This window comes from Bufo gargarizans, chromosome 5 (genome assembly GCF_014858855.1).
Source record: "Bufo gargarizans isolate SCDJY-AF-19 chromosome 5, ASM1485885v1, whole genome shotgun sequence".
NCBI classification, from domain to species: Eukaryota; Metazoa; Chordata; class Amphibia; order Anura; family Bufonidae; genus Bufo; species Bufo gargarizans.
In genome coordinates, this window is record NC_058084.1 from 233913706 (window position 1) to 233930161 (window position 16456).

The 16456-nt window shown below is 42.9% G+C and overlaps 1 protein-coding gene across 6 annotated transcripts in view; it reads right to left on the bottom strand.

Moving 5' to 3' along the window:
• Positions 1–16456, bottom strand: part of TMEM245 (transmembrane protein 245) — a 719080-nt gene that overhangs the window by 505905 nt on the left and 196719 nt on the right. For all 6 annotated transcript variants that reach the window (XR_006390012.1, XM_044293864.1, XM_044293863.1 and 3 more), the window contains exon 6: positions 6057–6226. Coding sequence is in view for 5 of the 6 variants with exons in the window: in XM_044293864.1 (XP_044149799.1) it covers positions 6057–6226 (170 nt within the window). In the remaining variant the exon portion in view is untranslated. The remainder of the gene's footprint in view (positions 1–6056; positions 6227–16456) is intronic.

Genomic DNA, 16456 nt, shown 5'->3' on the forward strand with positions numbered 1-16456 from the left:
AGCCAACACTGTTTTTTTTGTTTTTTTTGGGGGGGGGGGGGTGTTCTTTCATTTTTTATATGTCTGTTTATTCTGTGTGTGTTCTATAGCCATTTTTTGGGGTGGGGCCGGTATACTTCTACTTCTCTATATAACAAATAATAATCTTTAACCAGAAGGTGAAGGTCAGAGTGGATAAGGAGGTAGGTGGAAGAGGTTGAGCAGGTAGGCCCCATAACATTGGAAAATGACAAACAGAACAAACTGCGGTGGAGTATAACAGTGGCAGCCGGTATACTTCTTTACTCTGCCCAAGGTCCTGTGGGATTCATGCCTGGTTAATTTTAATAAACGTCAGCTTGTCCACCTTGGCTGTGGACAGGCGGATGCACCGGTCCATGATCACACCCCCTCTGCTGTGCTAAAAACGTTCAGACAATACACTTGTCTCAGGGCAGGCCAGCACCTCCAATGAGTAAAGGGCAAGCTCAGACCATATGTCCAATTTGGACACCCAGAAGTTAAATGGAGAAGACCCACCATTCAGTACATGCAGACGTGTGCACACGCACTCTTCCACCATGTTGCTGAAACGCTGCCTCCTTCTAAGATGGCCCATATCAGATGGTGGTGCTGGATGTTGTGGCTTGCTGACAAAGCTTTTCCACATTTCGCCCACGCTAGCCCTCCCTTCTGAGGTGGTGGCGGTGGACAAGCTACTTGGGCGATGACTTCTCCTCTGTCTCATGCTACCACTGAGTCCCTGCTGTCACGTGGGAACGCCGTCAGTAGTGTGTCTACCAGCGTGTGCTTGTATTTGCGCATCTTGCGCTCAGGCTCCAGTTGCGGATTTAAGAACGGCATGTTGTCCTTGTAGCAGGGATCCAGCAAGGTGGCCAACCAGTAATCAGGGCAACTCGGTGGTCATTGCGCAGGCATTGCAGCATGTAGTCGCTCATATTTATCAAGCTGCCCAGAGGCAAAGACAAGCTGTCCACGGTGGGAAGTGTATTGTCTGTGTCCTCTGTATCCCCCCAGCCATGCTCCAGTGATGCCCTTGAGCTGCTTTGAGTGCCACCCTGCTGTGAACACAGTTCCTCCTCCGCCAAAACTGTGCCCTGGCTGAACAGTTGTGTATCTGGCCGTTGCTGGTGCAGAAACCCATTCTCCGAGCCACGTGTGGACGACTGGCCTGATAACCGAGTGAATGATCTCTGTTCCTTCTCCTCTTTCTCCTGTTCCACCACCTCATCCATCATCACCTGTAGCGTTTTTTCAAGAAGGCATAGAAGTGGGATAGTAATGCTGATGATGGCATCTTCAGCACTCGCCAAGTTGGTGGAGTACTTGAAACCGCGCAACGCGGCACACACATCCCGTTTGGTGGTGAAGTTTCGCAGTGCGGTTCACCGTGCCTGCTGCAGCTGAAACTCCATATCACCTGCTGCTGCTCGCAGTGTCTCTCCAGCATGTGCAAAGTTGAGTTCCACCTTGTGGGTACATCGCATATGAGGTGGTGAGCAGGAAGGCAGAATTTACGCTGCAGCACAGACAGGCAAGCAGCAGTAGGGTGAGAATGCCTCAAAGTTTGCACAGACGGCCCACACTTTCTGTGGGTCAAGGGATGTGTATCAAACTGGCTAGACACAGAGTTGCTATGAGAATTTGACTTATCGTATACCACCAGGCTGGGCTTGAAGCTCAGTGGCACCAACCACTCATCGGTCAGTTCTTCAATGCTCGTCCACAGCTCCTCCGCAGTGTGGCGTTTTTCACCCAAACAGATGAGTTTCAGAACAGCCTGCTGTTGGTTCCCACTGGCTGTGCTAAAGTTGGTGGTGCAGGTGTTGTGCTGACTGGATGAGTAGGTGGCAGAGGAGGAAGCAGAGAGGGAGGAGGAGGCAACAAGAGGCACCGAGAAACATCCAGCAATCCTCTGTTGTGGTAAGACATGCGTCAAACTGCTTTCCGCTCCAGGCCTACCCGCCACTACCTTGACTAAGTGGGCAGTTAGGTGGTTATGTGGAACTTGCAACTGTTGGCATTGCACAACATACACCTGATTTTGCTACCACTGTGTGTGCAGGGCAGGGATGGCCCGCCTGGAAAACTAGTGGTGGCTGGACCACATAATGTGCCACCACTATAAGGTTATTAAACTGTCCGTCTCCACCAAAGGCCAGGAATTTTTAAATGCTGGAATTCAGGTCCAGGGCTCGAGGGTGGGTACATCCTCTTTCTTTTCAGTGTTTGGGGGATGGACAGCTGAACGCTTCCATGGGACAGTGTGGAGATGCTCGGTGACACTGCTGGTGGTGGTGCTGTCACATCCTCTTTCTGCAGGGAGCCATGTGGACCTGTCGCTCCAGAGGGGGAGCAGGAGGAGCCTCAGATCTTTCGTTGTTCTTCAGGTGTCTACTCCACTGCAGCTCGTGCTTTGCATTTAGATGCCTGGTCATGCATTTGGTGCTCTGGTTTAGAACATTTATGCCTCACTTCAGGCTCTAACTGCACAGCATTCAAACCACCCATGTCTTGTCATCAGCACATTACCAGAAGAACTGCCACGCCCGGGAACTCCTTTGAGCTGGCTTTGTTGTGCTCAGTTCTCTGCACAGTGAGCAGTAGCAGACATAGTGGCTAGGGGCCGGCCGCTGTGCTTTTACACACACCCTCTTTTGTCTATGTGGCTGGCGCCACGTAACCACCACCTCTTCCTCTGAACTGCACATATCACTCTGATGACCTTGATCTGGGACCTCATCATCCTCCACCCAATCCTCACCACTGCCCTTCTTGCCGGTCTGCACACTGCAGAAAGCCTGTGTTTCGTCATCATCAGAGATGTGCTGCATCCTCATCCTCAAATATAAGTGGTTGGGCATCATTGCACTCAATCTCTTCCACTTCTGGGGCAGGGCTAGGTGGATGGAGCACCGAACCCCCCACCAGCAAAGTCATCCATAAGTGACTGCTGCATGACTTGGGGCTCAGACTGCTTGGCTGATGTGCAAGGTCGTGAGGTGGAGACAGTTGCTCATGGGTTGCCGCTTCAAACTCTGCGCATTCAGAAGGGGACCAGGTGGAAGACAATGTGCAGGAACTGGAGGCACTGTCAGCTATCCAATCTAATACCGCCAATAATTGTTCTGGTCTCACCATTCGTACAGCGGTATTCGGGCCTACAAAATTACAAAGAACTTCCTGTTGCTTGAGTGTACCAGAGGAAGGTGTTTCATTTGGGTGCATAGTTGGCACAGATCGACAACATTCTCTCCCTGCAAAAGGAGGGAGACTAGCAGCACCACGACCATGTCCCTTAGTTGATGCTCACATTCTTTGAGGGCACCCACAAAATTGACAGCCAGATTAACTATTGTATTTCAGTGTCACAGATACGAAGGAGGTGTTTTGCACCCGAAAAAATGGGTTTATGTCACCCACAGAATTAACAATCAGATTATTGTATTTCAGGGTCAAGGATGGAAAGGAGGTTTATCTCAACCCCAAAAATTGGCTTATATCATGGACAGAATTAACAGACAGATTAAGCATGGTATCATTGGTGCAAAGGAGGTATATTGCACACAAAAAAAATGGCTATAGGTCATCCACAGACTTAACATACAGATTAAAAGCCTAACACTGTCCCTCAATGCAGCTGCATCCTATCCCTACACTAGTTAGAGCAGAATGGTGGCGCAACACATAATACAGCATTTATACTGGCCGTGTGATGTGCTGCGCGGGCCAATCACAGCCATGCCAATATTAGGCATGACTGTGATGGCTTCTAAGTGCCCACCACTTAAAAGCCTGTTGACTGGCTGCGCCGCAGCCTTTTAACAAGCTTTATTCAGAATCCAAAACCAACACGGACTTCCGCGGCAAAGTCTGTGTTCGGACGCCAGGAAGCGGAAATGTTTGGTACGAACCTGAACTTTCCCGTTTGGGTTAGCTCATTCCTAGTCACTTCCTGTCTAATGTATTTCACCTTAGCCTATTTTATTTATTTTATTTTAGCGCAGCTGTCCTAATGCTGGCATCATTTTTCAATTTCCTTTATAAACTTTTCTTGCATCATGTATTTATCAGTGTTTTACATTACAACCAATTATGTACTTCTGAGTCATTATTGTGTATATATATCTTGCACCTCCCTTGAAGAAGAAGCCTAAAGAAGACTGCAGACCGCTGTTAAAATGTGCAGCCTTTTGGGCGTTTTTATAAAATAAAACACCTACCTCAACGTATCTGGTTAAGTGTACTTTCACGCTAGAGGCAAGGAACTCCAGCAGGCTGTTCTAGAGCGGGTGAACAGCCTGTCGGATCCGTGCTGCCGCTAGTGCACGCGTGTCCCTGGACTACTGCTTCGGCCCCATTAACTATAATGGGGCAGCCAGAGTTTCGGCTGCACGCATGCACTAGCGCCAGCACGGATCCGACAGGCTGTTCACACGCCGGAATTTCTTGCCCCTAGTGTGAAACTAGCCTTAGTGTGTTACCTTTGGTACCTTTTTTTTTTTCTTTTCAATTTTACCTATTATAGAATTGAAAGGAGGATTCTGGGAGTTGCGGTTTCAGGTCAGCTAAAGTGCCAGAGGTTGCCGAATCCTTTCTTACAATTTTCAGCTAATGTCCTGTACAACATCTGAGAAGGGAAAAAAACTGTCCAAATAGTGGCACATATTGCCGCATCTAGGGTTTCTATACTTTTTCAACACCGATGGGCTTGATAGAAAGGGCGTGGAGCTTCACAGTAAAAGGGGGAGGGACTTCCGATGCACCATTTTGTGTTAACTAACAATTGGTATAGAATCAGAGCAAAGTGTCTGCCCATGCAGCACATTTATCATCCAGCCTGAGCCCCTGTGATAAATCTGATGCTGGTCTACACAGCCTGTCTCAGCTTACGCCATCTTTAGTATTCAGAAATCTGGGCTATAGTTTTGACACAATCACATTAGCTTGGGCTACTGCTTCATTAGCCTAGAGTCCTAGACTACCATACCTGGTAAAAGCAACTTTTATCTTCTCATAAAAGAAAAAGTCAAATGTGGCTTGGTTAATATATCACATAATTTCAGACACAACTGGATTTTGTTACAATTGTTACAAAGTCATTTTGCTGTAACGGCCAGACAATGCTGTTATGCGATATTAGATTCTTCTATACAAATGATTAAGGGGTAGGTTTTTTAAGACCAACGTTGTGTATGTGTCTTAATCAGTGCTGCGCTTGCCTGAGATTTGCCACAATTTTCTAAAATACAGGTCCACATAGAAATGTGGCGAGGGTTTGTAAAAAGGGCATCAAAATGTGCAACTTTTCTAGACCCGAAAGCTGCCACTGAACCTTAACAAATGTCTTAGTATTAATATGGATAGCCTCACCTTACTGTCACCCCCTGTAATGCTCTTTGCTCAACCACTGCGCTATATGGAGGAAACAAATTCATTTTCATATAACTTATTCCATACTCTAATAGCATACAATTTGGGAATGTAATACTAGTATTTACATTGTTTATCAAATTATAATAGCACAGCAATTATAAAACAAAGTATATTAGAGAAAGCAACATGATAAATCAACAACTGATATACACCGTGGCTAAATAGGAGATTAATATAACTGTCTGAAAGTTAAACTGCCTATAACAACCAATTACAGTACAGTGTTCATTTTGTTTTCTATCAATTTGCATAAACCTGCCATTTGGTACAAGGCGGCATGGCATGTTAGTCATATGCGACATAAAAAAATAAATTCAATATTAAAGAAGAAAACAAATGTCCATACTTTCTATTAAGGCATATTGACATTAAAGAAGGTGCTCCCCGCTGTGAGTCAAAACAAAAAGCTGCTGGCAGATTTTTTCCATTCATTTTTTACATGGGTGGACATTCATTTGGAAGCTGCAGTGGACATGCCTGACCGGCCTTGGCTTCCCTTAGCAAAACAAGATGTTTGCTGGGTGCCAGGAGGGGGACAATCAGTTGATCACTCCAGGGGATGTTTGTAGAAAGAAATTGTCCCTTTAAGGTCAGCATAGATTGAAATAAGAGAAACTTACCTTACTATCAACTTTCAGAACACATTTTCCCAGCCCACGAATGGGTCTAGGCGCCAAAGCCTCCTTACGTGCCCTCATAAACTCTTCTATTACATGCCACCAGCAGCCAAAACGATTCCCCAAGAAGTCAATTACTCCAAAGTGGATCACCAGCTTTTTAACTGCAAAAACTAATATAGACAAATTAGATAATTTAGCAGAGTTTTTACAAAACATCTCTCTCTCAGAATTGTCATACCAAATACACCCCAGGGGCATGCCTAGCCTGTTTCTAACAAAACCTTTTTACTTAATTCTGGACAACCACTGGGCATATGCCGGAGATGTCATTTTATTATAGCCATTGTCTTGTGTCAGGCTTATAAGACAACTGGCTAGATCAGGAGCCTTCTCCTCAGAAGTGGGTCTGCAGAACAACAACAAAAAGTTAAAAGAAATGTGTCACCAAAATGTTTTCTGTGAGTTAAAACCAGATAAAACATATATCCTTTTTGTTCTAATCATTTTCTAATAACGTGCAGCTGTATTTGTCCGGCCGTCTCTTCGCATATTTCCTGTGCTGCGGCCAGATCTTCGCCGGTTCCCATTATAGTGAATGGGGCCGGACAGACTTCCGGCAGCACATGGCTGCACGCTGTAGTTACAGATCTGGCAGGCTGTTCCCCTGCCGGAACCATTAACGCCAGTGTGACACAGGCCTAAGCATTCTTGATAATTCATTCTATGTAAAAAAGCATTGTAAAAGATGTTGTCTGGTATTGCATAATTTCTGACAGGTACAGGCAGCATGTCTCCCCTACTGAAAGGATCATACTTACCTGTTCCTGCTGCTCTGGTCCTCCGAGATAGTTCACGTATCTTTAAGGTTCAGATAGCCTGGCGGCTAATAGATTCCCGTTTTCGGTCTAATTTAAAATATAACGTTTATTACATTTTCTTTAAAAATATATACGGGAAGGCAAAAAAGAAAAAAGAAAAAGAATATTTTAAAATTAAGGTACTGTTGTGCTGGCAGCAGTAATATTTTCTTTTACAGTAGTTACTGCTTTTATTTGCAGTCTATTTTCTCTACCACTCTATCCTATATAATTACTCCTTTTCAAATTCCCTACTCTGGTTTAATGGAAGTGTGACGAGATAACTTCTCTCTATCAGTCTAACACCAGAGTAGCTAGGGTATATATGCCTCTAACCTTTGATTACTCTTAATGGATAGAGTGTTGCTGTTTGTATCGGCTTACTCGGTGTCTGCAGTGCACCGAGAGCCGAATACCAAGCACAACCTTACTAAATTAAAACCTAAATGGCAGCTGCCATTTAGGTTTTAATTTAGTAAGGTTGTGCTTGGTATTCGGCTCTCGGTGCACTGCAGACACCGAGTAAGCCGATACAAACAGCAACACTCTATCCATTAAGAGTAATCAAAGGTTAGAGGCATATATACCCTAGCTACTCTGGTGTTAGACTGATAGAGAGAAGTTATCTCGTCACACTTCCATTAAACCAGAGTAGGGAATTTGAAAAGGAGTAATTATATAGGATAGAGTGGTAGAGAAAATAGACTGCAAATAAAAGCAGTAACTACTGTAAAAGAAAATATTACTGCTGCCAGCACAACAGTACCTTAATTTTAAAATATTCATTTTTTTTTTTCTTTTTTGCCTTCCCGTATATATTTTTAAAGAAAATGTAATAAACGTTATATTTTAAATTAGACCGAAAACGGGAATCTATTAGCCGCCAGGCTATCTGAACCTTAATTATTTGAAATCCCGGGTCCAGAGGGTCCCTGAAGGGAAGTTCACGTATCTCCATCTTCTGGTAAGGGGTTTTGTTTTTTTTCATCCCTGGCATGGCCACCTGATTCTGTTCAGTCAACCGCTGATGTGCCTTTTGTGGTAAGTGGTTGGCTAAAGAAGATCAGGTGACCATGCCGGGAACAAAGAAATACAGCAGACGAAAAATCTACATTTTGGTAACAAATATTTATGTGGAAAACCACTGAAGAAATAACACATTTCTGGATGACGGCCCAATATTGTATGGCTGCTGTTTCTGTGTTTTAAGAGAACAAAGCTCTTGTGGTACACCAAAATTTATTTTTAACACTGTTTTTGTATGTAAACTTCTGTTTGGATTTGAGTATCAGGTGCAAACGCTTGTTTTTATTCAGCTTATTTAAATAATTCCCGTTTGTCACAAACTTACATAAAGGCAGACCTGGCTAAAAACAACATGAAATGGCAAAATAACTCTCATTGTTCAGATCTGATAAGTGTCACTGTGCAAATACTGTAACTTTTGAATGCTTTTGCTTATCCATGTGATTCTGAAAATGTTTTTTGTTACATATTGTACTTCATGCTAGTGCTAAAAAAATTATCTAATGTTAACAGAAACATTGACAGCACCATGAGAGAGGGTTCTCCGCCCAGGACATGACACCCATAGGTATTTAACCACTTCATATCCGGGCCATTTGCCCCCTTCCAGACCAGGACTAATTTTGCAAATCTGACATGTGTCAATAGCTTTGTGACGCTTTTACTTATCCAAGCCATTCAGAAATTGTTTTCTCATGACACTTTGTACTTCATAACAGTCATAAATTTGAGTCAATTTATTTCATCTTTATTTATGAAAAAATCCCTAATCTACCAAATATTTTGAAAAATTCAGAATTTTCTAAATTTCCATTTACAGAAAGTGATACCTCATAAAATATTTATTACTTAACATTCCCCATATGTCTACTTTAGGTTGGCATCATTTCGTAAATGTCATTTTATTTTTTTAGGACGTTAGAAGGTGTAGAATTTTAGAAGCAATTCTTAAAATTTTTAAGGAAATTGCCAAAACTTACTTTTTAAGGACTAGTACAGATCTGAAGTAACTTTGTGGGGCTTACATAGTGGATACCCCCATAAATGACCCCATTGTAGAAACTACACCCCTCAAGTTACTTCCACAAGAATTAAAGGAAAATGGAGATAAAAATGAAAAATTTCACTTTTTTGACAGATTTTCCATTTTAATCCATTTTCTTCTTTAACACATCAAGGGTTAACAGCCAAACAAAACTCAATATTTATTACCCTGATTCTGCGGTTTACAGAAACACCCCACATGTGGTTGTAAACTGATGTAAGGGCATACGGCAGGGCGCAGAAGAAAAGGATCACCACGTGGTTTTTGGAAGGCAGATTTTGCTGAACTGGTTTTTAAATGCCATATCCCATTTGAAGCCCCCTGATGCACCCTTACAGTAGAAACTCTCAAAAAGTAACCCCGTTTTGGAAACTATAGGACAAGGTGCCAGTTTTATTGGTACTATTTTTGGGTACATATGATTTTTTGATCATTCATTATAACACTTTATGGGGCAAAGTGACCAAGAAAATGGTTGTTTTAGCAGTTTTTATTTATTTATTTATTTTTACAGCGGGGTGATATGTGACATTTTTATAGAGCAGATCGTTACGGACGTGGCGATACCAAATATGTATACTTTTTCTTATTTATTTAAGTTTTACACAATAATAGCATTTTTATAACAAAAAAAGATGTTTTAATGTGTCCTTGTTCTGAGAGCTATAGTTTTTTATAATTTTTTTATCTTTTTTTTTTTTTTAGATGAGATGACTGGTTTATTGGTACCATTTTGTGGGACATACACCTTTTTGATCACTTGGCGTTGCACTTTTTGTGATGTAAGGTGACAAAAATGGCAGTTTTTTTTTTTAATGGTGTTTTATCGGACTGGGTAGATCATGTGATATAATTATAGAGCCGACCGTCAAGGACGCGGCAATACCAAATATGTCCATTTTAAATAAAATGGACATATTTGGTATTGCCGCGTCCTTGACATCCTTACTTGGGGAATTATTATTTTTTTTACATGTGAAACCAATTTTTTTTTTACACTTTGCGTCCCCCATAAGGTCATACAAGACCTCTGGGGGACATTTAACTTCACAGAGAGGCTGTACAGCGGTATACTGCACTGTAGAGCCTCAGTGCAATGCTGATCGAGGTCTGTGAAAGACCCGACAGCTCCTGGACTCCCCCGGCCCCGGCAATCACATCACCGGTGGGCCGGAACAGGAAGCGCATAGTGTTTCCTGCTCTGAATATATAGCGCTTGGTGAAATCCATGCTTCTGATCTATCTGAATCCACATCGAACTCTTTTCTCTTTTTTTATGCTCACCCTGTGCACCATAACCAAGACCCATCTACAACACCATGAAACAAAAAAGAAGGGGGGGGGGATAAGGGTGCTGTCATGGACTCAGAAAAATCTAATTACCGGTAAGAGTAATAATCATTTTTCCCCTCGTCCTATGCCAGCACCATGAGAGATCCCAGAGATAGAAATTCAGGATGGGATAACAAGCTTGCAGAACATTGCGACCGAAAGAAAGGTCAGAAACAGAGGAAAGGTCCAGGCTATAGTACGGCTAAGTAAGGGCAGAAGACCAGGTAGCTGCTTTGCAAATATCCTGGATCGATGCATTCACTCTTTCTGCCCAGGAGATGGATACTGCTCTTGCAGAGTGCGCTGTCCAGCCTTTAGGTATTAGCTTCTGTAAGGAAACATAAGCTAGACAGACAGCCTGTTTAATCCACCTAGCTAGGGAACCCTTGCTAGCAGACATCCCTTTACTAGGGCCAGAATATTAAATGAAAAGGGACCCTGATTTTCTCTATTCCCTAGTAGCATCTAGGTATGCTAAAACACACCTCCAAATAACTGAACTCAAACTCCTTCTGGCACCTGGGATTAGGGCAAAAAGATGGAAGAACTACCTCCTGAGTCTTATGAAAACTGGACACTACCTTGGGAAAAAAAGCTGGCTCAGGCCTAAGGTCATTTCTATCTTCTAGGTCTGAATTTCCCCTATCCTTCTGGCCGAAGTAATGGCTACCAAGGACACACACTTCAGAGTTAACATCTTGATAGAGGATTCAGCAATGGGCTCAAATGGTTCTCTTACTAAGCTCTGCAAAACTAGATTCAAATCCCAGGGGGGTTCTCTGGAAATTCTAGCAGGAATATCCCTAGCAATAGCCTTACAAAACCTCATGATAAGAAGATAGGAGGCTAACAACACACTCAAGGCCACAATCTGAACCTTTAAGGTACTAAGGGATAGACCTTTTTCCAACCCTTTTTGAAGAAAATACTAAATCCTGGGAATAGAGAGGCTACAATGTGAAACAGAATTAATTCCCAGGAAGGCAAAGTAAGCTGCCCAGGTTCTAGCATAGATGGTGGTTACCGATTTCCTACTTTTGAACAAAGTAGAAATCACAGGCTCAGACAACCCTCTATGCACTAGTAGTGACCTTTCAAAAACCAGGCAGTCAAGTGGAGGCCTTTTACCGGAGGACAGATGACTGGGCCCTGGCTCAACAGGTCTGGAATCTCAGGTAGCACCTAAGGCTCCCTGAACGAAAGAGGCCTCATCCACGAGGGCTCCCTCCAAAGCTGAACTAGCTGGGAGAAAACCCCCAAATTCATAGACCACTGTCTCAAAAAAATGTTTAAAAAAAATGTACCCCCTGGTTGTCTACCCCTTCGATATGAAGGGCAGAGAAGGACAGGACTCTTCCCTCCAGTAAATAAAAAAATCTGAGCCGCTATCTGTTGCAATTCTATGTATCTGGTTTCCCCTTGATAAATCAGGTAAGCTACTACGGAACCATTGTCTGACGATAGCAAGATAGAGAAAGATTCTGGAGCAAGGGCAAAATCTCCTGCAATGCTCTCAGTACCGCCATCAGCAGAAGAAGCGGCACAAATTAATCCTACCCAAGGACTTTAAAGAACCCTGTTCTGGATGTAAGCCCCCCAACCGACAGGCATGGCATCTGCAGCCACTACTAATGGCTCTGCACTTCTCCAAGGAACTATGCCCAGGAATTGTTGAACCTTTTTAGGAAACATCCTGGACTTCTCCATATTGATCAACCAGCCTAGAGAGCTCACAATGGTAATTGCCTGCTCCATCTGGACGAGACAGGTCTGTTCAGACAGGGCAACAATCAAGAAATCGTTGAGGTAAGGCACGAATAAGATGTCTTTCTCCCTTATGTGGGCAGCCATCTCTGCTACCAGCTTCGTAAAGATGTGAGGGGTCATGGAAATCCCAAAGGGTAGAACCTGGAACTGAAAATGCTTCAGATATCCCTGTATTTTCATCGCCACTCAAGTACTTTTAGTGAGCCGGCCATATTGGGAGATGATAATACGCGTCCCTTATATCTAGAACCACCATATAATAGTTCTAGTACAAGAGGTCCACCACCGACTATTTTCTGAATCTTGAACTTTCTGTATACTAAAAACCTGTTTAACCCTTTTAAGTTTATGATGGTCCTGAACTCTCCACTTGGCTTTTTTACCAAAAAAAGCTGGAGTAGTAGCCTGTACCTTCTTCTGATGGAGGACAGGAGATGAGCGCACCTTTAAGAATAAGATTTTCTATTTCTTTCTTCAAAGCCTCCTGAGCCCCCTGATCTACCTTGGTTACTAAGAACTTTTCTGGGGGAAGACCTTTGAATTCTAGTTCTACCTGTAAAGACTCCAAAATCCAAGCACTGTTGGTAATTTTGCACCAGGCTGGGAGGAAGTCCAATAGCCTCCCCCCCCCCCCCCCACCCTGGCGTCATTGGGGGTCGTCTTTTTTGGATGGGCCGGAATTGTGATTTCTAAAAAAGAAACCCCTATATCTGGAGGAGGAAAACTTCCACTTGGAATCTCTTTTGGTCTTTTCTCTCTACCGGGAAACCTTCTATTTTGACGAAAGCTAGAGGGAAACACCTTTCTTCTATCTCCCGCCTTTTCAAGAATATCATCTAAAGCAGAACCGAAAAGATATTTCCCCTCACACGGAATATAACAGAGCCAATTTTTAGGAGCCACGTCCCCTGAGCAATTATTATAATTTTTTTATTTTTATGGTTTTATTGAGTAAGATCTTCAATACACAATTTGGAGAATCAAGTTCCTCCTAGAAAAAAACATGTAAAGAACATAGTGTGAGATTTAAGTAACTCTAGGTCTTTGTTGTGGTTGTGTATATATTGTATCTGGAGAAGTCTGTTTCATCGGTCATAAGCAGACATTTGAGCTTGGTCTACGAGTATCAGAAAAAATTCCTCTGGAGATTTGTGCAAGGATGATCTGGAGCGGGTTGGGTGCAGGTCCAAAATGCTGAGAGGCAGGAAGTCATATTGGAGCTTGAATTGCTTAATTTCTGGGTGTGTCATTGTTCTCTAAAGACCTTCCATTTATACATAGTCTACTTTAAGAGACCATTGTTCAATTGATGGAACGTCCAAGGAGAGCCAATGCCTCGGTATAAAAAACCTAGCTGCCATAATCAGATGTCTAAACAGCTGTATTTCAGAGCTATTGTAATTAGGTGTGTAGAGTTTTAGAAGGGTGGACTCCGGGGATGGCCGAATCGAGGTCCTGCATATTTGGTTACCATATTTGGAAAATCTGCACCCACCATTGGTTGATACTAGGGAAAGACCACCAGATATGGAGGAAGGTGCCCCCCTCCCCCAGACACCTCCAACAAGTGTTGGAGGCAGATGTCGAGAATCTATAAGTCTTGTTGGGGGGGTTTATACCATCTTGTGATGATCTTACAGCTATTTTCTTGTAACCTTATGCATCTGGAAGATTTATGGGGTAAGGAGAGGACAAACTCAATTTATGAGTTAGTGAAAGTAACGTCCAGATCTTTCTCCCATTGTCTAATAAAAGTTGGGGTAACCTTGGTTGGAGGGATTCTGAGTTTTTTATAGATTTGTGAAATGAGCTTCAGGGGGTTTTGGTAGCTACTAACTAGGCTCTCAAGCCATACTTTGGGCCTATAGAGGTCATTTAGACTCACAATCTGGGAAAGATAGGCTTTTAAGAAATGTAGAGAATTGATATAAGGGTTGTGAATTTCTAGTTTTTGACTTATGTAATCCAGTGTGGGAGCTTGGGAGTCCAGGGGAAGTTCGTGTATCCCTATAGTAGAGTGTCTTGTTTTGAGCGGGAGGCTGTCGTATAAAGCTTCGGGGGCTAAGCTGAGGACATGCCAAGGTGTCATATGAGAGTCGAGCTCTCTTTTTATTCCAGACAAAGGATCTACCTAAGGATAGACCTAAGGGATTTATAGAAGACTTTAGGGACTGGGATGGGAAGGACTTGTTGGAGGTAGGTTAATTTTGGCAGAACTAGGGATGATAGAATATTTTTCCTACCAAACCATGATAAAATAGGGAGGTCTAGGTTGTTTAGTATCTCTGTAATATTTTTCAAAAGGGGGGTATAGTTAAGAGAGAAGAGTTGGTTCAGATCAGGGCTAATTTTCACTCCCAGGTAAGTTAAATAAGGTGAGGACCAGTTGAACGGGGAGCATTGTTCTAATTTTCTCCTGTGAGGGGTGGAGATGCCTAGGCTAATAATCAGAGATTTGTTATGGTTAACTCTGAAATTGGAAAAGGAACTATATGTCTCTAGGTGATGGTAAATCCTAAGAAGGGCAGTGTCTGGATTGCTTATTATAACAAGCAGGTCATCTGCAAAAGCAGCTGTTTTGTGATCCTGATCCCCTAGAGTTAATCCTTTAAATGATAACTGTCACATTTAGACCCTAATTTCAATTTTCATATATGTAGTTACTAATAACATGATATTCCAGAATCAGTTACTATTAGACTGGCTTACACCATATTTAATAAGATTCAGCCCCTAGCAACCAGTCTGCATAAAACTGCAATTTCACCATTCAGTTAAGATGGCCGCCACTGCCCTCACCCTGAGGCTAATCCCACCTGCCCTCATTACCCACAATGCATTGAGCTCCTCACATACACTAGCCAGTAACAATAGCCCCCCAAAAGTGTCAATAACCAGAGCCCTCACCCCTAAAGGGTTAATCTCCTGCAGCATAAAGGAGTCCTCTTACCACATGTTGCTTTGATTTATACACTGAGCAGATGGCAGATCTCCCTTCCCTGTTGTGCGCTGCTCCAACTCTGCATTCTCCAGCTCTGCTGAGTGAGGGAGTGTCTGCCAAGCGGAGGGACAGGGAGAAGTGCACACAGCCCAGGCACTGTTATCAGCTGCTGGGGAGGACCTGGCTTTAATCATTTACTTACAGTCGCTGGCTATCAGTAATGTGAGCCTGCACGCTGCGTTATGTTTTAGAGCCTGCAGGATTCTTTGAGTTTGTGGACATAATCGCATAATCTTCTTTTCTTTAGTTTTTGCATCACAAATTTGGAGGCTTTATTACCATGCGCAAAGATTTTATGCTGGGAGTGAAGGTAAAGCTTTGCTGATAATGAGTTGAGAAGGTTTTTGAGTGTGGTCCTATAAGAGGTTAGTTTGGTTAGGTGATGCTGTAGTAGTGATTGTTTATGTAATTTCTCAAGATGTCTGATGTTGTTATGTAGGTCTTCAATTTGTTTTTGTTTTTTCCTTTTTAATGTGAGATCCCATACTGATCAGATGGCCTCTTATGAAGACCTTGTGGGCGTCCCACAAAGTTTGGGATGAGATTTCAGGGGTGTCATTAAGAGTGAAATAGTCTGACAGTAATTGTTGTAAGCGGGCTTTGGTGTCAGGAAAGCCTAAAAGTTGCTCATTCAAACGCTAGGTCTTATAGGTGCGTTGTGGCTTAGGGCTAGCTTAAAGACAGGTAAATTGGAGAGTGGTCTGAGAGTAGGAATGTCCCGACGTCTGCCCCCAAGCACAGGTGGAGGTGGTCTTTTGAGATGAATAAATAATCCAGCCGCTGGTATGAGCCATGAACTGGAGAAAAGAAAGTGTAATCAATGGTGTCTGGGTGCAGGGTCCTCCATGCGTCAATCAGATGAGCTTTCCAGAATTTGGAGATAAGGGAGCTTAACGCTCTCTGAGAGTGAGAGGATTTGTGTGATGATGAATCTATTAGAGGGTTGATGACCAAATTAAGGCCCCCCTCGAAGATTGTAATACCTTCCCTGAAAGAGTCCGCCTCATCAATCACCCTTTTAAGCCACTGAATTTATTTGCTGTTTGGTGCATAAACTTTATTGAGGGTATATATATATGGTGCCCAATTTGCCCTTTTAACATTAAGAATCTCCCTTCTGGGTCCCTTCTCTGATCTGTTAATTGAAAGTGAAAACCATTCTGGTAGCCAATACTGACTCATTTGGAATTAGATGAGGGGGAACCGCAATTAAACCATTGGGAGTAGTAGGAATAGTCAAGATTTGGAAAGTGGTTAATGTTCAAATGAGTTTCCTGTAGGAATATCACATTAACGTTATCTTTCCTCAGGACCCTAAAAATGTGGCTTCTTTTAGAGGGAGAGTTGAAGCCTTTGACATTATAGGAGGTTT